This window comes from Rhinolophus ferrumequinum, chromosome 25, assembly GCF_004115265.2.
Source record: "Rhinolophus ferrumequinum isolate MPI-CBG mRhiFer1 chromosome 25, mRhiFer1_v1.p, whole genome shotgun sequence".
NCBI classification, from domain to species: Eukaryota; Metazoa; Chordata; class Mammalia; order Chiroptera; family Rhinolophidae; genus Rhinolophus; species Rhinolophus ferrumequinum.
Window position 1 is genome coordinate 25,966,353 of NC_046308.1, and position 27,983 is coordinate 25,994,335.

At 39.1% G+C, this 27,983-nt stretch overlaps 1 protein-coding gene across 2 annotated transcripts; it reads left to right on the forward strand.

Annotated features, from left to right (window-relative positions):
* The first annotated feature begins 525 nt into the window (after nt 1-525).
* On the forward strand, nt 526-27,896 carry STT3A (STT3 oligosaccharyltransferase complex catalytic subunit A). 2 transcript variants are annotated; one of them, XM_033098031.1, is made up of 18 exons: nt 526-664; nt 3,260-3,378; nt 4,139-4,199; nt 7,012-7,133; nt 7,505-7,650; nt 8,818-8,908; nt 9,992-10,098; nt 10,868-11,032; nt 12,274-12,454; nt 13,273-13,428; nt 14,358-14,449; nt 15,123-15,278; nt 15,533-15,721; nt 16,612-16,728; nt 16,850-16,952; nt 25,247-25,435; nt 26,144-26,259; nt 26,866-27,896. In XM_033098031.1, exons 2-18 carry the CDS (start codon nt 3,291-3,293, stop codon nt 26,902-26,904), a joined length of 2,118 nt encoding a protein of 705 aa, XP_032953922.1. In that variant the 5' UTR covers nt 526-664; nt 3,260-3,290; the 3' UTR covers nt 26,905-27,896. The 2 variants fall into 2 exon arrangements, with proteins under 2 accessions (XP_032953922.1, XP_032953921.1); XM_033098030.1 differs by having other exon boundaries at nt 586-704.
* Nucleotides 27,897-27,983: the final 87 nt, after the last annotated feature.

The following is a 27,983-nucleotide window of genomic DNA, read 5'->3' on the forward strand; positions in this document are numbered from 1 at the left end:
GCAAGGCTCCTTTAGCCACGGGTTCCGGGATAGGAAAACAACTCCTGAGCAAACGGTCCGAGACGCGGCAGTCTGCAGCAGGTTACGTTTGCGTTTTCACTGATGACAGGTAAAAATTTTCCCTCCTCTCCTTTAACCTTATTGTTGGTAACGGTCAATTTCTACCTTAAGGGGGTTAAAAAAAAAAAAAAATCCTCTTGGAAACCCAGCCGAGAGGTCTGTGCCTTCTGCCGTTCCTTCTCGTAGTTTCCGCTTCTGGTCACGTGACTGAGCGTCAATGGGCCACACCCCCTCGACTTCCTTGCGGTCCGCGAACCGACACGTCACTCCTCGGTCCTCAACCAAACTTCCTCGAGCACGTTCTGGCCGCGCTCGGGCTCTCACTAGCGGGCTAATCACAGCTCGGCGGGAGCAGGAGTTCCCGCCTCCCGGCGCTAAGTGATTTCTGTATTGTCCATTTAAGAAGTGGGAGGGAGGCTTTGTCCACGCCTTTAGGTCTGACAGACAGCTATGCGACCCTATCATTCTCCCGAAGTGTCGCGTTGGCCCTGAGCCAGCCAATGGGGAGCGGTCCAAGAGGCGGACCCGACCTCTGCCAGGGTTGTGTGCGCCGCTGAGCGGATGGCCGAGGGATCTGAGCGGATTCTTGGGGAACACCGGTCAGGTGGGAAGGCCGTGGGATAGTACTTGAGAATTAGCTGCAGGTGCGGCCCAGGGTGTTGGTGGGACTGAGGGAAGGGCCGGAGGTGGGGAAGGGGAGGCAGACTGGAGGGCGCTGAGGAGGGGGCGTGGGGCGTGGTTTGGGGGCATCCCGGAGTGGAAAGGCATGCAGGTCTGGGATGCGGATTGCGCTTCGGCCGCGAGGGCGTGGGGAAGCTGGGATCCTGGGACAGGTTGTGGGGGAGGCGCTTAGGATGCTGAGGTGGCGGGTGTCCGTGGTGGCGGTGTCAGAGGTGTGGAGTCGAGTGACGGTGGGAGACGAGCAGGGATCTGCAGGAGTGTGTGGAGTGGGGTGGAGGGGAGTGAGAATGTGAGAGGGTGAGAAAGGGTGCAGACGAACGGAGTCGGGAAGGTGCGTCTAGGAAACTAGAACCAGGGTGGGACTTGGTGCAACGGCTTGCAGGCACAGTTGACGGGGAGAAAGGATAAGTGTCTTAAGAAGTGTCTTTGCCCTTAACTTGCTTGAGCGCTGTGCGAAAATGACCAGCGAGCACACTGAAAACTCCCTTAAGGTCCTGCCTTCAATTACCAACTCCTGTACTCAGCTTTCAGGTAGAGGTTCTAGTGCTCTCCTTTCTTCTGCTTACTCTTCTAGGTGTTTGGCTCCTGTCACCTGAGTGGTGTTAAGTTTTTCTGTTTCAGGAGTTCCAGAAAACAAATAGAAACCTGAGGGATGTGGCTGGATTAGTGACTTCCTGGAGTTAGGCGTTTATTTTTTATTGCAAGATAAGGTTTTCCTTGGGGATTAAAAGTAAAAACTGGAAAACTCCTCTAGGACAGTTAATTATGGAAAAGATGCTTGATTTTTCATTGTTGAGCTAGGAAAGTTTGATTTTTCATGCCTTCCACCCAGTCCAGTGTCATTTTTTCCCTCTTTCCCTCTAGTAGTACTGGGAAAAAGATCAGGAGGGGTGCAGGTTCCTTTTTCATTTGTTTGTTTTTCTGCAGTCTTGAACAATGTTGCATGTCCTTTATTCTTTATCACTTACTCTCGACCAACTTATGGTTTAAACAGGCAGTATTATCTTAAACAGAAATGGCTGATTTCCTATGATAACTTAGTTCTAAGAAATCTTGTTCATCAAGTGATCGCCGTTCTGAATGGTCTACAGACTGCTTCCCTCATCATTATATTTTAATTTTTTCCCGGAGCTTTTCTTGCTTCAGTAGGAAACATTTTTTTTTTCCTCCTTCCAGATTGTCATCTGGTTCCATGAGTTGTCTCTGGGATCAATGGCTTAAATCAACAGTGTCAATTACACAGATGCTTTGAGACAGCTGTTTAGAAGCTGATAGAGATCTGGGCAGTAGTTATACTGTGATTATTTGATTGAAAGTGCAGTGATCTATGCATGTGTATCTCCCGCTCATCTTGAGTGCATGACTGTACCTGCATTAGTGATCAGTCATGCTCTTTTAGTTGACCCTGCAATCCCACTGGGATTTGGAACAGAAGGCAGCTTATAGCCAGTCAGCTGAAGCTGAAATTTAGAGCTATAAATGAGCTGATTCAGTCATGACTTCTTTTTTTTTTTTTCGCAAAGAAATTATTGGGGAAGGGGAACAGGACTTTATTGGGGAACAGTGTGTACTTCCAGGACTTTTTTTTTTTTCCCCAAGTCAAGTTGTTGTCCTTTAATCTTAGTTGTGGAGGGTGCCGTTCAGCTTCAAGTTGTCCTTTCAGTCTTAGTTGTGGAGGGCGCAGCTCAGCTCCAGGTCCAGTTGCCCGTTGCTAGTTGCAGGGGGCGCAGCCCACCATCCCTTGTGGGAGTCGAACCAGCAACCTTGTGGTTGAGAGGACGCGCTCCAACCAACTAACTTAGTCATAGGGAGCTCAGCTCAGCGCAGCTCAGCTCAAGGTGCCGTGTTCAATCTTAGTTGCAGGGGGCGCTGCCCACTGTCCCTTGCGGGACTCAAGGAATTGAACAGGCAGCCTTGTGGTTGAGAGCCCACTGGCCCATGTGGGAATCGAACCGGCAGCCTTCGGAGTTAGGAGAACGGAGCTCCAACCGCCTGAGTCACCGGGCCGGCCCCTAGTCGTGACTTCTGTTTCTCCACTTACTACTTTCACTTCTGTACTCAATATTCATTCCTTTCACATATCCCTGCCTTTTTCTCAGTGGTCTCTTTAACCATGTAATTATTTTTTTCTTTATTTCCAATCCTTTCTATTTTCTTGTATCTCTTCCCCCAGTTAGTTCCCTTTTTCCTATTCCTGTGTTTTCTCTTTACACCTGTTATACCAAACTATTGCCAGTTGTGCTTATGTACTTGTTAGCTATTAGGGAGTGGGAAACAGAATTACTGTGATAGAGTCTAATTATTCCTTTTTAGTCTTGACACATAGGCCTGACTTGTGCCTGCTTCCTTGCCAGTGCATCATAATTCAGGCAAGACTTGGGTATTAGTAGCAGCCCTGACCCTGTCTGGTATGTTCTCTATCTCCTATCTCCTTATGTTTCTCTACCACCATAAAATATGAAAATGAATTAGGTAAATTAGTGTTCAATATCCTATGGTCTTGATTTTTCCATTTTAGCTGTCATCTGTTGCCACCCCTTGATGTCAAGATGACTAAACTGGGATTTTTGCGGTTGTCCTATGAGAAGCAGGACACACTTCTGAAGCTTCTTATTCTGTCAATGGCTGCTGTGTTATGTGAGTGTGCATGTGGACCTCTCTGTTTTGGGGGATGGAAAGGAGAAAATCTTGAAAAAAATCAAGAATGGCTTTCTTCTTTCCAACAGATTGTATGTAATGTTTGTTCTCTTTACTGTTCTCCATCCGTTTAATTTTATGAAGACAAAAGTAAAAGAAACAAGGATTATAAAAGGACTGGTGATCATCTGGGAAAGAATGGGAAGCATGCTGTGCTACTTCTGTTTTCTCAAAGGGCTGAAAGAGATACTGGGGACTCTGGGATGTTGAATTTTGAAAAGACAGTTTTCTTCAGTTTAGTTGCCTGCCTTAGTATTTCTGAACGTTTCTTCAGAACTTGACTGTTTTTTGTTTTTTCTTTTTAGGTATTTTAGTTCTGCATGAGTTATAAGTATAGTCTTGATTGCCCTACCTCTTAGTTTGCTCCAAAGTTAAGCTTAGCTGTGGGGAGGTCAACGTATATAAAAGATGGCCATGTAAGTCGAGTGCAGTATTAATAGATGAAAGCATTGTTATAGGCATTGCTAATAAGTAGTTAAAGTGTCCTGCCTAAGTGGAAAATGTGGGTGTCATTGTCAGGGAAAGTGAACTTCTTTTCTTTCTTCTATGTGGGAAGGATGGATAAATTCTTTATTCAGGGATCATTTTATATTTCCTGTGACTTTTGTGCTGGATAATATTAGTACCTCTATAATACTACTATCTACTATTATTTTCATGGTACATTAACACTAAAATACTGATTTTCTGGTACTTACAGCATTCTCCACTCGTCTCTTTGCTGTCCTGAGATTTGAAAGTGTCATCCATGAGTTTGATCCGTGAGTACCTTTGCTTGGTCTGGTATTTTCTTTGGGAAGCCTGGGTTTCAGGTTCACGGGTTTCACATTCACATTCCAGTCAGCTCTTAGTGGTGGGGATGTCCTTTCAGTATGTTTAATTGGGGGGAAGCCCTCAAGTTTTCCAAAGAAGATAATTGTCTTCTTTTGAAACAGTGTTGTTGGAATTAACCAAGTGAATCTTTTAAACTTTTAAAAAATATGAGAGGTGTTGCTGGTGTGCCTGCCTGTCACTTAAGACCTGGCTAGGCTACAAGCAATCCGACTTCTCAGCTTGGTCAGCAGTTAGTGATCTGCGCAGATTGAGGGAAAGGCGCCTGGTGTGATTTCCGCAAAAGGAAATCACAAGTCATGAAGTTGAGATCCATGACTTTTTCTTCTGTTTAACAATTTATATGATAAGTCAGTTAAGTTCGAAGACATTGAGAAAATTTAAAACTATGAATTTGATTAGGGATTTTATTTATTATATAAAAAAGATACAGGTAAAACACATTTACTGAGCATTCACTTTGTTCCAAGCACTGTTTTACAGATTGTCGCTAAGTCCTAACTACAACCCTGTGAGATGGAGATAGTACTTTTATTTCCTTTTTTATAAACGAGATTGAGGCTGGGAGAGGCTATTTAAGGTTACACATTTAGTAAGTGGAGGAGTCAAGATTTGACTCTAGGTTTGTCTGTCTCTAGACACTGGAGTCACTGTGTTACATTGCCTAAAGTTAAGACTTAATTAAAAATTTGGGGGGCCAGAATCATAGGTTCTTGAAATATCATTGATGCCATAAAAATAGCGTATTCAGCTTACGGAGCATTGATTCAAAAATTCACTACTTGCATGTATTCGCAAATTTGTCATTTTGTTTTGTATAGATATTTGAAAGCACTTTGAAGGCATACAGATATTTTCTTTGGGATCCCCCAAATTTATATTTTTTCTCATGAATGCGGAAACTTACCATCCTTTTGTTTCTTTTTTCCCCCCCTTCTTCTGCCTCTCCCTCCCCCCTCCGGTTCAAGCCCTTGTTTCTCAGTCTACTTGTGTAGGATACAGCTCCCCGGCCCTTGAGCTGGTTTTATGAGCCTTGCTCTCCAGGTGGCTGAGGCTCCCCCGTGCCTGAGGCAATCGGTCGCCAGTAGTCGGTTGGCCACTCACGGCCACTCACACTGGCTGCCGGCCACTCACGCTGGCCACCGGCTGCGCATCGCAGCACATGGCAGCCCACGGCAGTCCACAGCAGCCTGCAGCAGCCCACGGCAGCCCATGGCAGCCCACAACAGCTCACACGCCAACCTCTGGCTGCTCACGGCAGCCCAGCTCTAGGGAGAGCCGTGGTTCACAGTCTTAACTGTAGAGGGCGCAGCTCACGGGCCCATGTGGGAATCGACCTCGGAGTTAGGAGCACGGCCACCTGAGTCACCAGGCCGGCCCCATCCTTCTGTTTCTTAATCACCAATCTGTTAAGGCTTTTTCTCAGATCCTCTAGCTGAGCAAACACTGAGATAAGATGGTCAGGGAAAGCAAGAGTATCTGCTCTGTAGTCATACAGTCCTCTTGACAACAGAGTAGATACTCCGCATGGAAGGGACTGTAAGGATCATGTGATTTGACACTTCTTTTGCAGAGCAGGAAACTGAGGCCAGAGGCCCAAGGTGTGACCCTAACCCAGACCTATTCCCACTAACTTAGACTTCTTCCGTCTCACTCTGCCTCTCCTACTGTTAGGTAAAGGACACAGTTCTGACACATGTTGATTGCCTGTTACCCTCATCCCTTCTGTCTCCTTTTCACAGTTACCAAAATAACATTCATTAGCAACAAATGGAAGGATAGAGATTTTTGCCATCTGCTCCTTCTACTGTAGCTGTTAAAATTTGACTGACCAAAAAGGAAATAGGGTTAGAGGGGTAGGCAGGAAAGATAGTTAATCGTGACTATCTTTAGTAATAAATAGTTCCTTTTATTTGTTCATTTATATTTTAATTTGTATTTATTTTTGTGTTTAAAAAATTTTTTTATATTTATATTTTTATTTGTATTTTTTTGTGTGTTTAAAATTTTTTTTTAAAGTGAGAAGCTGAAGAGAAGGGGTTACATAACTTGGACCTAAAGAACTTGTCTTTCCATGAATAACGCTAGCATTTTATATCAGATACTTTTTATGTAATTTACAGTTTCATGCTACTATGTAGGTGACATTCAGAACTATTTTAAATACCAACATGAGTAGACCTTGTTACAAGTTTAAACACTCATTAAGATTTAAACACTCATTAAGAAGTTTGTGTTATGGAGTGGGTTAAAAAATATTCATCCTACGTGTGGTGTTAAACCAGGATCTTTAGCAATACTCGTCACTTGAGTTTACCTATGTGTCTTTGTTTGTGGTATGGAAATGTTCTTTTGCATGTTCCTGTCACTTGAAAAGAGCCAAATTTATTGGTGCCCACATCTCAGCTGTCCTGTCTTTGGGTGCTGCAATTCTCTGAGTGGTGTAATGCCTACTACATGCCAGCTGGTGAATTATCCTGCTTTAGGCCTTTGTTACAGTGTTAGGCTCCAGTTACATTTCCTTATGAGAGAAGCAGTGCTTTAGCTGAGACAAGCATGGAGCTAGAAATGAGACTTAGTGGTAATGGAAAATGATTTTCATGCTTGGCATAATTTTTGGTACCAATTGGAGTAATGATAAGTTCCTCAGTGTTGTAACCTGAGGAGCAAACTTCAGTGCAAATTCATGCAAATATTTGAGTATGAAGAGGAGGAGACACAATCTTTTCTTTCTTGTTATAGGTACTTTAATTATCGGACGACCCGGTTCCTGGCTGAGGAGGGATTTTATAAATTCCATAACTGGTTTGATGACCGGGCCTGGTACCCTTTGGGCCGAATCATTGGAGGAACAATTTACCCAGGTGAGGGAAAGAGGATTTTTTTTTTTTAAACAGAAATAAGGTATTTGTATATTATGGAACAATTTATTTCTAATATCTTCATTTTGAGACACTTATAATTTCATTCTGATTACAAATTCCTAAAAATGGATCTTACATAGACAGGAGAACACGTATGGGAGAGTGGGGATAGGCGGTTTTTCATAAATTATGGACTTATGATTGAATCCTTAGGAGAGGAATGTATAGGCCTACTGCATTGGCAGTGTTAGTATTTCTGGTTTTTTGTCAAGACCTGTTGTCATTTTGTTGATACTTGGATTTTTCCTTTCTCTTTCCTTTAAGTTCTTTATCTTAGGATAACCTAATGGAGTTTCTTCTTCCTGTTACAGGCTTAATGATTACCTCTGCTGCAATCTACCATGTACTCCATTTTTTCCACATCACCATCGACATTCGGAATGTCTGTGTGTTCCTGGCCCCTCTCTTCTCTTCCTTCACCACCATCGTCACGTACCACCTTACCAAAGAGCTCAAGGTGAAGGATCTGGGGTGAAAGAAGGCTTGGGAACGATTGTTGTTGAACCACTTTAGTAGATGCTAAACGTTGGGGGACTGAGTTTTTGCTGGGCCGAATTATTGGGCTCACTCCAGCCCCTCTCTAGAATATGTGGATTCTTACCATCATCACCTGTTTGTCCTTTTAAGAGAACATTTGAAGGTCAAATGTAAACTGCTACATAATGCAACATGTGAGGTTTAGATTTTGAAGTCCTCACAATCTAACGGAGAGGAAAAATTATGGGAAATAATTGGTTATTCCCAGTTATTCCCCAAAAGTGGTTAGTTCTTCCTACTGAAAATGGTCACTTAGCCATCATTTGTTGATGTTTAATTTTAAGAATTTATTTGAAAATTCTTAAACCACCTGGCTTTTGCAGTGGACTCCATAATACTGACTCTCTTCTTCTAGGTTTCTGCATTGCTGACCCTGGCTCCTTGGAGGCTATTTTTAGTTTGGGGCTATGGTGTCAGGGAGATACCTAAGAGGTGATAAACTAGTAGGAGGGTTTGGGAAACTTGAGTTTAGTTTGGAAACCTTTTCATCCTTCTCCTTGCTGCCCTTGTTTCAAACTTGATTATCAGCAGACAAGTCCTTACTCTTTGGGGGTGTGGATTATATTTTGTTTTCTTCTCTCCTGAGCTCACAGATTGCCTGGCGATACTCCAACTTTACTGTCTAAGCTCCTGGCATCTTTAGTCCAGATAGATTATCATGTATCTTTGTAGGCTTCTTAGCTCAAATAATAATTGTCTTCCTTTGCTTGTACTTGCATTGCTTTTGGTGATATGACTGGTGTTCCTGTGGTGTGAGATATTGTGAGGGATAGGGACTCCTAAGCCTGGGGATACTCCAGCCAAACAGCCCATTCTGGGGCAGTGTCTGATGTCTGACAACTTACATGGTTTGTGTGTCCTTAGCATATGTGTACTCAATTTCAGACTTGGTATCATTGTGGGGGATTGGTGTAAAGTTTTTAGCTTTCTTGTGCTGTGAACATTTCTAGTATTTCTAGCATCACATCTACTTTTGAAAGTGTTGGACTATTCTCTGGGCCTGTTTTAAACAGAATGGAGTAGTGGATCCTCTCTTCTCTCATAGATGTGTTGGTGTTAACTTCCTGTTACCTCTCTTTCCGTACAGGATGCAGGGGCTGGACTTCTTGCTGCTGCCATGATTGCTGTGGTTCCTGGATATATCTCCCGATCTGTGGCTGGCTCCTATGATAATGAAGGTAAGACTTAAAATGCTGAAGAGGATCTGTCCACTTCATTTTCCAATAGAACTTCATGAAGTGCAGTAGAATCTGGGTTCAAATCTGTTGTTTAGCAATAACAAAAATGGTATCTGGGCAAGATTAGAAATGGGCAGGAAGGGGCCTCAGGTAAGTTCATATTCTCACTCTGTCATCCCCTGTAGAAAAGTAGCTGGTAATTTTCCTTATATGAGGCCTTTGACTCATCTCTGGATTCATAAAAGTAGAGGTAATTTTTAGTGTTGCATGGTACTCTTAACACTCACTTGCTTTGTTTTCCTAGATAAGAGAAATGGGTGTTCTTAAAACCATAGTGATTTCTACTGACTTATTTTTCAATTCAACCTGTATTTATTGAGTATTACTGGGAAAACACAGTGTTATATATTATAAAGATAGATAATAACATTATTTTGGCTCATAATAAAGGGATTATAGAGCTAGATGATGAATAAAATTATGTTGGCCCATAATCTATTAAGGAAGATAAATACAATACAGACCTCTAAAAATAACGAATAACAGGCAAGTAGTATTGTGTGCCATGAGAGTAGTATGAACAAAGTACTTTGGGAATGTAGTGAAAGGAGACATAAATTCAGATTTGGGGATTAGGGAAAGCTTTTTGGAAGTCGTTACTGTTCAACTGGACCCTGAAGTTGGGACTTCCAACAGGTTGATAGTAAAGAAAGGGCATAAGGACCAGTTTGTGGTAAGATGGAGAAGCAGAATGGTATGGGACATCTTTAAGACTACAGTAGCAGGGAATTTAGTGCCTAGAAAGAATAGTAATTATAATGGCCCACACTCACTGAGTGCTTGCTATATGCGAGGTACACTTCTAAATGCTTACATACAGTAATTAATTTGTCTTCACAACACTTAGGAAGTAGATACTATTCTGGACTCATTACAAGAAACTGAGACAGAGAGGTAAAATAATTATACCATTAATGGGTAGTAGATCTGAGATATGAATCCAAGCAGTCTGTTCTAGGACAGTGTTCTTAAATATTGTACCAGCATGGCCCTTTATTGACTTTTCGTTGGTTCTTTCTGCAGGAATTGCCATCTTTTGCATGCTACTCACCTACTACATGTGGATCAAAGCAGTAAAGACTGGTTCCATCTATTGGGCAGCCAAGTGTGCCCTGGCTTATTTCTACATGGTAACTTTTCACTCCTTTCTTCCAGGAGTCTCTCTATCTGAGTATCTACTAAGTTCAACTGATAAAAAGTGGAAGTAGCTCTTGGGCTTTCGGACCATAGACTGGAGGCTTGCCGTCTTTATTGTCTCTTGTATCCATACAAAGCCTAATCCAAGGCAGGCATGGATATCCATTGTATAATAGGAACATAGAAATGTTTTAATTTTTAAAGTCTCCAGATACTGTATTACTTCTTGGTACATATTGGTTGGCCAACTCTTCTTTTCTGATATGTTCCCTTTAAATTTTTCCTTTTCCTATGTATGTATGTGTGTATATATATATATATACATACATATATATGTACATATGCATTTTGTTGTTGTATATACACTTAGACTTCTTCCCTTAACTGCTTCCACTTGCTCACGTTTCACATGTATCCCTAAATCCTGCATATGACCTTATTATAGATTGCTATAATAGATTGTTGGTCTATAACCTAGATTAACCTTGAAGGTTGGGTGCCTCTTGTTTGTGATCTTGATGGCAGGAGTCATAGGGAACCAGGGGATTGAGAGACAGCAGTGGGTGTGAACTTGATTTTCGTATTTAAAGAAATCATTTATTTAAACTCTTTAAACCATTTGGCACAAAGTTTATTAGTTACTGTAAAGAGATGTTCTTTAAAAAGGTCATAGGTATTATAATAAATATCCTCAGGTATAATGGTGGAGTTCTCAGTAAGGCGGAGTTCTCAGTGGCAGTGTTCTTTGTTATCCTGTCACAGGTTTCTTCCTGGGGAGGTTATGTGTTCTTGATCAATTTGATCCCTCTTCACGTACTGGTGCTGATGCTCACGGGACGCTTCTCCCACCGGATCTATGTGGCCTACTGTACTGTTTACTGCCTGGGCACCATTCTTTCCATGCAGATCTCCTTTGTCGGTTTCCAGGTGAGTCTTAGACTGAGTAGGGCTTTTGGCTTCTTTCCCTTTTGCTAAGCAGCTCCAACTAGATGGATTTATCTTGGATTTGGTGAGAAGAGTAACATGTATTCACAGCTCTAACCTTGGACAGCTTGTGTTAACTGAAAACAACAAAATCATTAGTCATTCACATCTCCTTCCAGGAATATGTTAATATTTGTTCCATGAAGTTTGAATTTAATGACTCTTAATTTGGCTTAGGTTTGTAGGAGAAGAGATATTTTGGTTGAGCTGAGCTGATGTGAGTGATCAAAGTTTTTATTTCCAGTCCCCTTTAATGATAATTACCTCATTTAAGATAAATGACCCCCGAACTTTTTGATGGAGAACAAACCTTTTAGCCACATTACCCTACAGAGTTAAGAGACAACTATTAAATCAGAATAATATGGTGTGTTTGGTTTTTCATGTCAGCTTCTTGTTAAAGTGGAAACCCTTATTCAGATCAAGTCTTTCTTGATCACTTACTATATGTAATTCGCTAATCACTGGGAAGTATAAAAAGTAACAATATGATCCTGGTCATTAAGGAAGTTAGGTTTGCTGGGGGAAAAGAAGTACAGGCGGCTGTTTATAGTCTGTACTATGTGATTCTGGAAATGCATTCCTGGACCAGCAGCATCAGCAGTATCTGGGAACTTGTTAGCAATGCAAACGCTGGGGCCCCACCACAGACCTACCGAATCTGAAACTCTGTGGGTGGGGCTTAGCAATCTGTCTTAGCACCCACTCTTCTCCCCACCCCCGTGATTATCCCCTCAAACTGGAGTTTGAGAACAACTGATCTAAGCAAAGAGTTTTACGGGATTGAAGAACTCTAAAGTGCAGGGAACATAGAGGGGAGTGATGGATTTCAGTTTGGCAGATAAGGGGAGAATGGTATTTGCATTGGGCCTTGAATTACGAGAATTTCAGTGAATGCAAGTTTTGGGAAAATGAGAAAATTGCAATCCACGGTAAAGAAAGAGCCTCAGGAAAGGCCAGAGATGTGATAATGATAGAGTATGATATGCTTTGGGGGACTCCAAGTAAGTATTTTTGGAAAATGTGTCAGGTGAATTAGACCCTCCCCTAGATGGGTTGTAATTCCTTGGTGGCTTCAGAAATCATTTGCTCCTTTGGTCTGAACCTAGGTGAGCATAATTCAGGTCTAGGCTGGATCCATTTTTTTCCTAACATTGTTCTCATACATATGCTTTCATCTTCAGCCCGTCCTTTCATCCGAGCACATGGCAGCCTTTGGAGTCTTTGGTCTCTGCCAGATCCATGCCTTTGTGGATTATCTGCGCAGCAAGTTGAACCCACAGCAATTTGAAGTTCTTTTCCGAAGTGTCATCTCCCTGGTAGGCTTTGTCCTTCTCACCGTGGGAGCTCTCCTCATGCTGACAGGTAGGGAAGGCTCCTGGCCTTTAGTATGAAATGTAAATGAGTACAGACATAGAATCAACTCCAAAAATATGGGTTATTTCCTGACCACAGAAAGATTCATTCTTTTCCTCCTATTTCTCTTTTCATTTTAAACACATAAAGTCCTAGTTCTTCAACATTCATTTCACTTGTCAGCCCAGTGTTTGGATTCAACACAACAAAGAATGTCTTGTTAGAGCAGTTCTTAATCTCAGAAGAATCACCCTTGGTGAAAGGACTATACTTTGCTAATCTTTCTCTTCTTTTTTTTACTTTTTTCCCTATTGGTAGGGTGGGAGAAATCCCAACGTTGCTTGCCATACCCTACAACATGGCCTCATCGAATCCTCTGTGCACTAAATCACAGCTGTTTAGTTTGGTTGGCATGCCACATTTTCCTCACTTCCACTTCACAGAGGCTGATTTGGTTTTGCCAAGTCTCTGTGTATTGTCTAATTCAGAGCAGCACTGGAGGACTTAGTTGACGTAATTTATAGAGTTTGCCTTGATTTGACCAGTTTTGGCCGTAAACCCTTCCAGGATGCACTTGTGCCTCTCTTCTGACTATACCGCTGGCTTCATACAGCCTGACTTTATTCTGCTGGCTATGCTGGCAGAAGTACCTTCAAGTTTGAAAGAAAGGAAGGAGTGAAATTCTCAAAGTATTGGTGGCATCTAAACAAAAACCTAGTCCTTCTCTGTCAGAATCTTACTAAAATGGAAAGTTGTGATTAGTTAGGATCAGATGTCACTTTGTTTCAGGAGTGATTGTGAAATATTTGTCACTTCTTTGCTGCCAGGAAAAATATCTCCGTGGACGGGTCGTTTCTACTCACTGCTGGATCCTTCTTATGCGAAGAACAATATCCCCATCATTGCTTCTGTGTCTGAGCATCAGCCTACGACCTGGTCTTCATACTATTTTGACCTACAGCTTCTTGTCTTCATGTTTCCAGGTCTGTCTACCTTGTGTTCTGAAAGGCCTTCTTTGTAGGAATCACTATTTATTTCTAAATAAGTAAAATACCCTCATCCTTGTGTTTTTATTTTTTGCCTGTTTTCCCTGTGTAATACAGAGGATGGCTAAGCCCTTTTTTCTAATATTTGAAGCAGAGTAGATGTCAGCATTGAACAGTTGCAGACACTGGCAAGTTTAGAGCCTCACAGTTTTCATTTATAAGTTAAACTCTAATTTGTATTCTATTTTTTTTTTTTTAATACTTCTAGCGTACCTCGCCCATCCTTGACTCCTCCCCATTGATCTTGGCAATATTGAGAATAGGCATGGCTGATTGTAAAGCCTCTTCATCTAACTTATCTTCTGGCTAATTCAGATATGTTTTGAAATTTACCATTGTTAGGGGGCTTGCTTGCTTTTTTTTTTTTTAATAATTTTTACTTTTTTTTCTTACTACGAAAGTAAATTGTCTATTGTAAAAAATATAGACAAGTGAAAAAAGTAATTTCAGGAGTTCTCACCACACATCTGTTGCTACTGTAAACATTTTGATGTATATTCATCCAGTCATTTATTGAATTAAAGTGAGATGATAGTTTTTTTTCCGATTTTTTGCACTTCATAAAGAATCCTGATAACTACTGTTTAGTATTATTTTAGAGAAATAATATTTAAGATATATCATTTGTTAGCTTTCTAAAGTACAGAAATGTGTAAAGGAGAAGGCAAATGATCCATAATCTCTGCAGCAATATTTTAATTGATGTATTATATTACATTCTATTTTATAAATATATTATAATTTACCTCCTTAATGTTGGACATTTAGGTGGTTTCTGATATTTTGTATTTTAAAGAGTGCTGTAGTGAACATCTTTGCACATATCTATGATTGTTTTTTCAGCTGCTTGCTTTTTACTTTTGTAGTTGGTCTCTATTACTGCTTTAGCAACCTGTCTGATGCCCGGATTTTCATCATCATGTACGGTGTGACCAGCATGTACTTTTCAGCTGTGATGGTGAGGAATGTTCTCAGTCCTAGCAAACCTTTCCAGCCCTAACTCTGGTGCTGTTTAATTTCCTGGCTAGCAAGATTCAAAAAGTACTAATGGTTGTGCAGATGCTTCCCTCTGAGCATTCGAGGGCTGAGTTGTAAAGCTGCTCACTGTTGTTGATTCTTCGCAGGAAAGTGTTAGGCACTCACACATTCTGATAGTCGGGCCCGACTTTCTTGGATTCATAACCTCGTGTTAGGGAGAGGCACTTTTATACTTGTTGGAGAAAGTGGCCCTGGGCAGAGTCTTTCCCCTCTCTTTCTGGGTGTCTTAAAAAGGGAGATGATGTTTTTCTCTTAAAGGCCTAGGAGGATTATCAAGTACTAGGTTGTTAAAACAGATTTTGTATATTGTAGCAAGGCAGTGTTTCTCATATTGTTTTGATCTCAAACCACGGTTAAGAAATATATTTTATATCATACAATTACTCAGGACACACACATATATACATATATATAACTGAAAAACAAAGTTTAAGAAATATACACTTACACTGTAGATGTAGCAATTATTTTCGCTTCTATTTTGTTCTAATTCGTTGAAAAACCCCTAAATTGATGTCATGATCTACTCATTGGTTGAAATCTGTAATTTGTAAAACATTGATTAGACTGTGACCCTGCTTCCTATCTTTTAGGTGCGTCTAATGCTAGTGTTGGCACCTGTTATGTGCATTCTTTCTGGCATTGGAGTCTCCCAGGTGTTGTCCACTTACATGAAGAATCTAGACATAAGTCGTCCAGACAAGAAGAGCAAGAAGCAACAGGATTCTACCTACCCTATTAAGAATGAAGTGAGAATTAAACAAGACTTGGGAAACTGTGCACATGTGCGCGCGCACATCTGTGTGTGTGTGTGTGTGTGTGTGTGTGTATGTGTGAATTTTTGAGTAAGGGAGTAGAGTGCTTTTATAAGTAGTTAGAATTGACTCATACAGCTCCTGACTTATTTTGATTCATCTCATTTATATTATTGACTGTGTTTATGAAGCTCTTCTGTGTTATGTAAATTTAATTTGGTTTTATAACACAATTCTTCCTTGTTTAGGTGGCAAGTGGAATGATATTGGTCATGGCTTTCTTTCTCATCACCTACACCTTTCATTCAACCTGGGTGACCAGTGAGGCCTACTCTTCTCCCTCCATTGTGCTGTCTGCTCGTGGTGGGGATGGCAGTAGGATCATTTTTGATGATTTTCGAGAAGCATATTACTGGCTTCGTCACAATACCCCAGAGGTGAAGATTTGGGAGGACTGGGATTATGGGGGAGGGGGAAAAAGGGAAGGAGAGACATTTGATATATAGTGAATCATAGCTTTTAGATGGGTAGAAAACTTGGAGAAATTAGAATTATAGAACCCTAGTGTTCAACGAGCATTAAAATTCACCTCCATTCAGTTCAGGATTTCTTCTATAGTGACCCTTACTGGAAATTACATACTCTGCTTGTATTGTCAGCATGGTGGTTTTATCATGATGTTGACCATCCCAATTATAAAACAAAAAAAGTTACAGATATATAATACATGTTCACTATAGAAAAATCAGAATATAGAAGTGAGAAAAAAGATATAAAGTTTCCATAAAGTAATCATCTAATGATAACCATTTTTAATATTTTGATTTATATCTTTTGAGAATCTGAAGTGATTTCTTTTGCAATAGCAATTGGAAATAGCACTCTGAGAAGATTCTTAAGGAGTCAAAACTTGAAGAATTTCGTAATCCTGTCCCATCATATTCTATGATTTGTGTTTTCTCCCTGTCTTTGTAATAACTCATTTTTGTAGTATTGATAAAGGTCATTTATTTAATACAAGTTATCTGATGACATCAGGCTATTTATGTGGGAATGTTGAACAATCCCCTACACTTCCCACCCCAGTATCTTTGTTTGTAGGTTATCTATAATAAAAGTATTGGGATGTTGGATTGTGTAATTTGGACTGAGATTTCATGATTGTATGTAAATGTAGGACCAGTGGCAAAGGTTTATTTTTTGGTTAGGCATTCATTATTTTGGAAGAAATGGATTAATTAGCCATGCCTCATTTTCTATCAGATGCCCTTCTACTCTACTCCTTCTCTTGTATTTGATTTATTTCCATTTTCCATGCTTCTTTCAGGACGCAAAGGTCATGTCATGGTGGGATTATGGATACCAGATTACAGCTATGGCGAATCGGACAATTTTAGTGGACAATAACACATGGAATAATACCCATATTTCTCGAGTAGGGCAGGTAAGGTGAAGGGGTCATTTGAGTGTTTGGCGCACGGGGTCGAGTGAGAAATATTTCTCCATGAGGGAGGGATCATATGACCTGGAATTTTGCTCTGAGAAATGTGCATGTATTTTTCTAGGCAATGGCATCCACAGAAGAAAAAGCCTATGAGATCATGAGGGAGCTTGATGTTAGCTACGTGCTGGTCATTTTTGGAGGCCTTACTGGATATTCCTCTGATGGTAACACATTTGATTCTATTTCTGACTATAGGGCATGGATTATAAGAAAACTAGATGACACTCCCATTTTTCTGTCCTTTTACTGATATTAACATTTTCTTAGTTGGGGAAGTTCCTACGTATTTGCAACTTGAGGTTTGGTTACTTCGATTTTTTTTTTTTTTTTTGGCTTTAAGTAGGAAGTAAATAAAAATATTTCTCATGTCGGTACACATGCTATGCTATACTGTCTAAAGACCTAGGAGTCGTTCCACAACCAGTAAACAATACAGAGCTTCTGAAAATGACCTTAGGAATAGGGTTTTTTAGTGGGTGTAAGCCATAGAATTATCTGCCAACTTAAAATGTTTTATATTTACATATAATAAATATAAAGGGTGCCATTCCAAAAAAATGTGTACCTGTATTGAAATTACACTGATGGTAACCACTTTGAGCACTTCTTGTAATTGCAAAAGTCAAACGTGACTTGCATCTATCTTTTGTTGTCAGTATATATCGAGTATTACAATTTTAATACAATTTTTTTCCTTTCTTAAAATGTGTATACATTTTTTTGGCACCCTCTATATATACTTATGTGTGTGTGTGTGTATGTATATGTATATATACACACATACATACATACACATTTATATATATTCTGTGTGTATATATGCAGCATATGTTACTATGTTCCTTATGATTATTAGCAAAACCATATTTTTAGAAGAATGATCCAAATAGTGTTCTATGCCTTAAAAAAATTTTTTTAAAAAGTTAAAGCAATACCTGTTTGTAATGTAAAATGTTAAAGACTTCTGAAGGTTTATAATAGAGTGGTAGTCTCCTGCCCCTAAACCTAAATCCCCTTAATAACATCAGTTCCCAGAGACAGTTATTTCTTCAGTTGTTTCTTGTAGTAGTTATATTCATATTTCTAAATAATACTATTATTTTTTGCTATTCATTGATTGATCATTTTAGATATATTTCTTCTTATAGTAGGTAAGGAATTTAGTTCTTTGTATCCACCCCCCACCCCACCAACTTTCCCTCTTGCTGCTTCTTAGTCGAACTAATTTTCAGTTTTTGGTTAAATCCAGGTAAAGTATTTTCAAAATCATGAATATATAAATATTCACTTCTGATTCTACCAGTACCATAGTTACATTTTTATCTATTAATAGAATAACTTGTTTTCCTGCAGTTAGTAATTACCTAAGATTTCTGTCTTAATTTTCTTCAACTATTTGGCTGTATCTAAAAGATATTAAAATTTTAGATTATCTCTGGCTTCTGATAGGCAGACTTAACAAACCCTTCCAGATAGTACATGTGAAGTATAAGTATAAAGTAATCAGACTGGTTTCCATGTGTGTCTTGTACAAGCAGAAGAAGAATGATGATAGCAGGGATGTGTGTCCACAGACTTTAACTTTCACAAACAGTTGCACCAGTATTACACAGTTGTGTATAATTATTTATAGGTTTTCATTTTAATAATAATATATCCAAATACTAAAGGTATTTGTGTATGTATATCTCTGTGTATATTTTTATATATATGAATGTACCCATACATGTAATAGAAGGGGATAGTTACTTGAAATCTTAGCACTAATGATTGTTAAGTAACCACTTTCAGTTAGTCAGCCTTTTACTGTGTTTCTCCCAAAATAAGACCTAGCCGTACAATCAGCTCTAATGCGTCTTTTGGAGCAAAAATTAAAATAAGACCCGGCCTTATTTTAATATAAGACCCGGTCTTATATAGTGTAATATTAATTTTTGCTCCAAAAAGCACATTAGAGCTGATTGTCCGGCTAGGTCTTATTTTCAGGGAAACATGGTATTGCCTGCTAAGGTGAATAGAAGTATATGTTTAATGCTGGCATAGAAATGAGCATCATTATTTGGAACATATTATAATTTTTGTATGACACTAAGAAAATTAGCATGTGAGACACTTGACAAAGTAACTTAGCATGAAAAGAAATAGTGTTAAGGTCAAGAGATCCTGATTATACAGATTTTTAAAGTTAACTTTGTGTTAAAGTTTAACATTTAAAAAATGCAGGTATTAAAGGTGTACAAGATGAGATCAAACAATGTGGTGAATGTTTAATTAAAAAAAAAATTACAGTAAAGAACACATTGTCATTAATCCCCCTCAAAATACTCCCCCTCTCTTTAAACACGCTTATTCCATCGTTCTTGCCACTTTCTGAAGCAGTTCTGGAAGTCCTGTTTTGTGAGTGTCTTTAGTTGCACTGTCGTGGCTGCCTCCATGTCCTGAATCATTTTGACTTTGGGGAAGAGCCAGAAGTTGCATGTTGCCAGATCTGGTAGATAAGGTGGATGAGGACACACCGTAATGTTTTTTTTTTTTTTGTAAAGATTTTATTGGGGAAGGCGACCAGGACTTCATTGGTGAAAAGTGTGTACTTCCAGGACTTTTTCCAAGTTAGGTTGTTGTCCTTTCAATCTTAGTTGTGGAGGGTGCCATCTATCCCTTGCAGGAGTCTAGGAGTCAAACCAGCAACCTTGTGGTTGAGAGCCTGCGCTCCAACTAACTGAGCCATCATCCGGGAGCTCAGCGGCACCTCAGCTCAAGGTGCCATGTTCAATTGTAGTTGCAGGGGGCAGAGCCCGCAACCTTGTGGTTGAGAGCCCACTGGCCCCTGTGGGAATCTAACCAGCAGCCTTCGGCATTAGGAGCACGGAGCTCCAACTGTCTGAGCCACCGGGCCGGCCCACACCGTAATGTTTTTATTTGACAGAAATTGCTGTACCAGAAGCAATGTGTAACATGGAGACTTTCCGTTGTGATCACAAAATACGGTGAATGCTGCTGCCGACTGCCATCCAGCGGAAAGGCAGGGATCTTCAATATGGGAAGTGGCGCTTCAAACCTTTAACAGTGTGTGACAAGTTTTAATTTCTTCGGTGCAATCAGTCATGTGTGAGCTATGGTTGAGAGAAGGTGTGTTTTAAAGTGTGCTGTAAATCATCCTCCATCATGACAACGCTTCGTGTTACACATCGCTTCTGGTATGGCAATTTCTGTCTAATAAAAACATTATGGCGTGTTCTCATCCACCTTATTCACCGATCTGAGCCACCGTGAGACTTGTGGCTCTTCCCCAAAGTCAAAATGATTCAGGACATGGAGGCAGCCATGACAGCGCTACTAAAGACACTCACGAAAGAGGACTTCCAGAACAGCTTCAGAAAGTTGCAAGAACGATGGGATAAATGTGTTCGAAGGAGGGGGAGTATTTTGAGGGGGATTAATGGCAATGTGTCTTTTATGGTAATACATTTTTTAAATTTAAACATTCACCATATTGTTTGATCACATCTTGTATAGCTTGATGAATTTTCACAAAGGAAACATTCATGTAACCAGCACTCAGATCAAGAAACAAAACATTAATAGTGTCCTAGAATTTCTCCCCATATTGCTTGCAGTATCTATCCCCTTCTCCCAAGGGTGACCACTGTCACAGCTTCTAGTGCCATTTGTTTTTTAAACAGATTTACTGGAGCACAATTAACACATTGTGCGCTGTACATATTTAAAATCTGTAATTTGATAAGTTTTGACATTCATATGCCTCGGAAGTTTTGTCTGTTTTTGGACTTTATAATGTGTACTCTCATTTTTGGTCAATTTTATGTGTGCACGATTCATTTATGTTGTGGGTAGTTGAAATTTCTTAATTTTCATTCCTGCATGGTATTCCATTATGTGAATATAGCACAATGTATGCATTTTAGTGTTGATGGATATTTGTGTTCTGTTCGGTTTGGGGCTATCATGAATAATGCTGTTTTGAATGTTCCTGTGCATGTCTTCCGTGAACATAAATACCAAAGAGTGGACTTGAGAGTTTAGAGCAAACACATTTGTTCGGCACCAATGGGATATTGGCAAAGAGACTCCCAGTGGTAGTGCCAATTTGCCTACCCTTGGCATTACAGATCTTTTTCATTTGCACTTAAATATAGTGGTAGTATTAATGTTTGAATGGAAATGAAGAAGCTGCTCCTTCATGATAAATTGGTCATGTATGACTATAAAAATGTGAAAATCAGAGATTTAACTAGGTCATAATTGTGAGAGTAATAGCTTAGGTTAAGTTTACATAAAGAAAGACTCATTCATAAAGAAAGCCTCACCAGAGCAAAGCTTTCTTTGGACATTATGCTATGCTTCTGAATTGTTGAAAGAATGATAATTTGCTAATTACTCTGATCTGTGTATAAAAGCTAGACTTAAAAAAAAACCTCAGACAACATAGCCATTAAACTCTCATTATCCAAATCATGGAAGCATGCATGTGAAAATCATGAAAGAAGACACTGTTATTTCTCACATTGAATTTATTTCCCAAGCTTAAATTATTAGTTAGGCTTTATTGGAATTCTGAAAAATTTGAGAGGTATTGTACAATGAAAAGGAGTAAACCCCAAGTCTAGCAGTTATTATAGTTATTATTTAATCATGGTGACATTCTAGCTGGTGCCTTCTGTGAATATTTTAACAATTTAAAATAGCTTCTCTCCCTCTACCTTCCTCCTTCCCCCTTCCTTTTTCCTCCCTCCTCTCCCTCTTTCACAAACACAGACACAAATACAAATATGTGCCAGAAAACAGTCACCGGTATTGCCTCCACTGCTGATCCCTTCTCCCCCAATGCCTCAACTAATTTTCAATCATTGTTCTTGTCTCTCCTGAGTCTATTTAAAAAAAGACACCACATCTCATCAAGTTGTGCATGTGAAATATGTGCAGCTCTTTGTATATCAGTCATACTTCAATAAAGTGGTTTTTTTAAAAAACACACAGAGACATGACTTGAGCTCTACAGACAATTCCAAATGAGAAATTCCAAAATGTTGTGAGCATTTTTATGCTACATGGTACAAGTTCCAAAAATGGTATTTTCTAAAGGGATTAATGGGCATTCAGGTATAAAAATTCTATTGCATTTTTAAAAAGTTTCATTACTTCATGGTCATATCTCATGTTTCTTACATGTTCTTAAGTTAAACTTCTTTAGGATGTAGTGTTATGGTCAAGGTTTTGCCCTTTTGCAAGTTGTTCATTTCTAGTTACTCATTTTCTACTAAATGCTTATGCAGATCTAAAATAAAATATTTAGATCGGATCATAGTCCAGATTTTTTTATGAGAGTTTGATACAATACTTTTACTTTTTTGTGAATAATAATTTTTAGTAATGGGCTGTCCTTCATACACTTCCTGTTACTTTTCACTCTTCCATTATTTTTTTAATTTTTGAAATTTTTAATAGAAAACAAATGAGAGATTTAAAATGTTTTCTCAGATATTATATTATGTGAAAATTTTAAGATAAGATACATATCATTGACAGATGATGCAGTAGACCAGAGGTCTATTAAGACTTTAGCCATGCCCATTCATTTACGTATTTCCTTTTTCCTCCAGTTTTTGACATATAACATTGTATAAGTTTAAGCTGTACAACATAATGATTTGATACATGTATATATTGCTAAATGATTACCATAATAAGTTTAGTTAACATCTACCCCTTCATGTAGTTACAAATCTTTTTTTCTTGTGATGAGAACTTTTAAAATCTACTCTTAGCAACTTTCAGTTATACAATACAGTATTGTTAACTGTAGTGATCTTGCTGTCCATTACATCTCCAGGACTTATTTATGTTATAACTGGAAGTTTGTACCTTTTAGCCACTTTCACCCAATTCTCCCACCGCCATCCCTAGCCTGTGGCAACCACAAATCTAATAAGTTTCTATAAGTTTGGTTTTCTTAGATTCCACATATAAGTGAGATCATACAGTATTTGTCTTTCTCTGACTTATTTCACTTAGTATAATGCCCTCAAGTTTCATCCATGTTGTCACAAATGGCAGAATTTTCTTTCTTTTTTTTTGTTTTAATGACTGAATACCGTGTTTCCCCTAAAATAAGATCTACCTGGACAATCAGCTCTAAGGCGTTTTTTTGGAGCAAAAATTAATATAAGACCCAGTCTTATATAATATAATGTTATATAGGACACAGTCTTATTTTACTATAGTAAAATATATAACATTATATTATATAAGACCCGGTCTTATGTTCTATATTTTACTATGTATTTTACCTACAGTAAAATAAGACCCGATCTTATATTAATTTTTGCTCCAAAAGATGCATTAGAGCTGATTGTCTGGCTAGGTCTTATTTTCGGGGAAACACAGTAGTATTCCATTTTACTTACACACACACACACACACACACACACACACACACACCCCACCCCCTATTTTCTTTATCCATTCATCCTTTGTTGGGAACTTAGGTTGTTTCCATATCTTGGCTGTTGTAAATAATGCTGCAATGAACATAGGGTACAAATATCTCTTTGGGATGATTTCATTTCCTTCTGTTATATACCCAGAAGTGGGATTGGTGGATCATATGGTAGTTCTATTTTTAATTTTTTGAGGAACTTCTATACTGTTTTCCATAGTGGCTGCACCAATTTACATTCTCCCCAGCAGAGCTGCACAAGAGTTCCCCTTTCTCCACATCCTCGCCAGCATTTGTTATCTCATCTTTTTGATGATAGCCATTCTAACAGGTGTGAGGTGATATATCATTGTAGCTTTGATTTGTATTTCCTTAATGATTAGTGATGTTGTGAGCACCTTTTCATGTACCTGTTGGCCATTTGAATATCTTTGGGAAAATGTCTATTCTGATTCTTTGCCGATTTTTAAATTGGATTATTTGGGGTTTTTTGCTATTGAATTGAGTAAGTTCTTTATATATTTTGTATATTAAGCCCTTATTTGATATATGGTCTGCCAACATTTTCTTTCATTCTGTAGGTTGCCTTTTCATTTTGTTGATTCTTTTGCTGTGCACTCTTTCATCTTAAAGCTTGTCAGGTTTTTGCTTCAGACATACCCACCAGGAAGCTACAGGATCAGTCCTCTAAGATAGTTGCATTGATGCTCTGGAGTTTTGCCTTTGGTTGTGTTTCTTGCTGTGTGATTTAGGCAAGCTCTGTGCCTGTTTTTCCAATTGGAAAGGTGGAGTAAGACTGCAGATACTACATGAGGTTAATAACATGATTTATTGAATGCCTCCTATGTGACAAATCCTACATTAAAAGCTTTACATGCTCTTATTGATAATACTGTAGCAGCTCTGTTGTTTTAGATACTCTCATTTTTCTAATTTGACAAATGAGGAAACTGAAGCACAGGGAGGTTAAGTAACTTGCTGAAGATCACCCATCTAGAATTGGCAGTGCTGGGATTCAAACCCAGGTAGTTTAGATCCAGAGGCTGTGTTCTCAACCACTTTGATATATACCCTGGAACCCTTTGCAGTAGTTCAGTAGGAATCCTTTTTTTTTTTTTTTTTAATGGATCAATAATAGTTTTTATACTAACCATCCATTTCCCTAAACCCTGTGGAGGAGATACAGAGTGACATTCTGACATTCTTTAAGAGAGATACACATCTGTGTGAGTATGTAATACATGACGTCTGTTGTACAGATGTGTGGGGTTTCTTTGTTTTCTGAATTGGTGGTGGTATCAGTATTTATGGAGCCTGGTAATGTGTTCGATATGGAAATGTTGACTTTTCATAGATACGCTTTGTAGATTTGTAACTTTGCAACTATAGGACAAGAAAGGGAGCTTTTGCATGTCTTCTCTACCTTTCTGGTAAAGCTACTACTCCTTAGGTCAGTACTGTCCAATAGAAATATCAGTGGAAGCACATGTGTCATTTTAAAATTTCTATTAGCCACATCAACATAAACAAAAAGAAATAGGGGAAATAAATTATAATAATTTTATTTAAATAATATCCAAAACATTATTATTTACCATGTAATTAAGATATGTTATCCACTTTGTTTTGTTTTTGGACTAAGTCTTAGAAAACTGGTGTGCATTTTATACATATAGCACATCTTAATTTCGACTAGCCACATTTCAAGTGTCGATAGCTACGTGTATCTAGTAGCTACTGTACCTGTAGGCTCATACCTGGGACTAATTTCATTTGTGACTTAAGTCTGGACCAGTAGCACAGGATTTCAGGAGTCTTAATAATCTATAGGAAAAGTTGTATATTTTGAGGAAAAAAGTTTTGCCTACACATTGTCTTTCCTATTTTTATAAATTAGAGTTAAATATTTGGGGAATTTCCTTAGAAATAGTGACCTTTTCCTTAGGTGAGTTAGCTCCAGCAACCTTTGTGATGCAGCAGTTCTTTCTTTTTTTTCTCTAGACATCAACAAGTTTCTGTGGATGGTCCGGATTGGAGGGAGCACAGACACAGGCAGACATATCAAGGAGCACGATTATTATACTCCAACTGGGGAATTCCGTGTGGATCGTGAGGGTTCTCCAGTGTTGCTCAACTGCCTTATGTACAAGATGTGTTACTACCGCTTTGGACAGGTCTACACTGAAGCCAGTGAGTGATTCATAACATTAGTAACAATAGGAAGAACAGTGGTGGCTAACACAGTGTTTTTCCTATATCAGGCAGTCTTCTGTTTTACATCTGTTGACTCATTTAATCCTCACAGCAACCCAAAAGGTAGCTAATATTAGTGCCATTTTATATATGAAGAAATTGAGATACAATTAGGATACTTAACTGCCCCAAATCACATGACTAGTGAGTGGCAGAGTCAGGTTAAATTTAGGCAGCCTGGCTCTAGATTCTATGCTTTCACCCATTACTTTTTATTGTCTTTCAGTAAAAGGTATTGTGAGGGAGAAAGGAATGAAGGGGGTTAGAGTAGACAAAGGACTTTTCATTTCTTCAGATAAATAGATCAAGAGTAATTTGATTAGGTTAAGTCTTTCCTTCTGACTTCAATTTCTTGGTTCTGCACTAGGGACAATTTCTGAACTAGGTGCAGGCCTTTGCCTTCTGTTAGGTTCTTCTCTGATAGAAGATGTAACAGGAAGCATCATCTTGGAGAGGACTTGAGTTAGGGGAACACTTGATTTGCCTTTACTACCTGATGTCCTTGTCTGCAGGCCCTACTCTCTAAACAAACTGCAGGCTAAGGAATAACTTTCCAATTAGTAGATGATTTACCAAATTGATCGACTGTTTCCTTAGGAAATCGGCGCTGTAGAAAGAAGTGTCTCTTTTTTTGTCCCTTTCTAGAGCGTCCACCAGGCTTTGACCGTGTGCGGAATGCTGAGATTGGGAATAAAGACTTTGAGCTTGATGTCCTGGAGGAAGCATATACCACAGAACATTGGCTAGTCAGGATATACAAGGTGAGCAGATGTTACACTAAGAAATCTGCTGTCATGTTTGTAGATTGGTTCTAGTGCTTAACAAGTGGGCCACATATTGCTAAAATAGGGACATTTCTAATGTCTGAAAAGTAGCTGCAACTCAGAATTTTACTGTTTTTATTTTAGGTTGTTCTTAAGGAGTAGACACCCTAGTCTACTGTCATTTTGGCAGTGGTTGCAGTGATAGTTTTTCAGTTGGGGCTGAACTTGATCTGTTTTAGTGATTATCAGGCTTGGAGAGGAGGGGAAAGAGAAGGTGTTTGTGTTTTTGAACGTCAGTTTCTTTCTTACCAAAGAATTTATGGCATAGAGTCACATAGAAGTGTGATATATCTCTTACATAAGAAAACATTGAGACCACTTGATATATTTGGTGGATAGATCATTTATAATGCTCCTTACAGCGATACTCCAAAAGGCTAAGCAGAGAGTAGCTGGTCTCAAACCAGTGCTCGTTTACTCACAAAGCCAAACCAGGCAGCAGAATCAAGAAACCCCTCCCTGTCTGGGTGAACCCATCTCGGTAGAGCAGCTCTCCCAAGGTGACCTGATTGTAGATAGTAAACTGACATCTTTATGTTGCAGGTAAAGGACCTGGATAATCGAGGCTTGTCAAGGACATAAACGACACGTCCAGCTCTAATATGCTTCGCACTGAATGCGTCACGTTTAGGACACCGAAGACGTTTTTTAAATACGCAGTTTATAAGAACAAACCACAATGGAATTGAATTGTCTGGAAGTTTTGCCCTGGGCAGTATGGACTGGGCCAAATGGAATGATTTTTATAATTCTGAGATTACCAAATGAAGTGTCATGGCTTTACTTTGGTCAATTAAAGGGGGGCAATTTTTTTTTAACGTGCCTTATTTGTTTTGACTTACGGACTGATTTGAGGAAGGCAAAACTTTATGCTGAGCTGATAGAAGGACAGAAAGCAGACCTCATTCATGCTTTCATGGACTTAGGGAGCATCCATGCTCCCTAAATAAGCTGTGTAGGGGCATTCTGTCTTTCTCAAATCAGAAAAACTAACAAGGACTAGCTCAGATCCTACATATACAAACAATTTTGTCATTTCAAAACTCACAGCACCTAGCACAATGCCTTGCACATGGTGGGTGCTCAATAAACTTTTACTGAATGAATAAATGTTTGTGGGACCAGAGGAGTTGCCATTTATGGGCAGGAAAGGCAGCTGTGTTCCGTCATATCTCTGTTCTGAACATATCTTGTCTGTAGAGGCTCTGTGATTTTATGAGGGAGAAGAAGTGGCTAGCCAGACCTGATCTCAGTATTCTTTGGGACTAGTTAGATGGGGGTTTTTTGTTTTGTTTGTTTATTTTTCGAGCAGGAATAAATCAAGTGAAACTAAATCAGCAGTTTTGAAGACTCAAGACAAACTGAAATTACTCTCCTTGTCAGTGGAGGAAGGAACGCCTCCAACATTATGCATAGAACTTGATGGTCAGTAGGTGTTTTTGATTCAAGTGAAATACAATCATGCATAATTATTTGAAAGCCAGCTTTTCAGTACTCTCACCATGATACAGCAAATGTTTCTTTGTTCATTTCCTTTCGCTTGTGCACTAAAACTATTGCAGTGAGCTTCTTTATCCCTTGGTCTCAGCCTATTTGTTGTTGTTATATACCACTAACAATCTCCATGGTCTGGTTTTGATGTCGTTGCCAGATAAGCTACA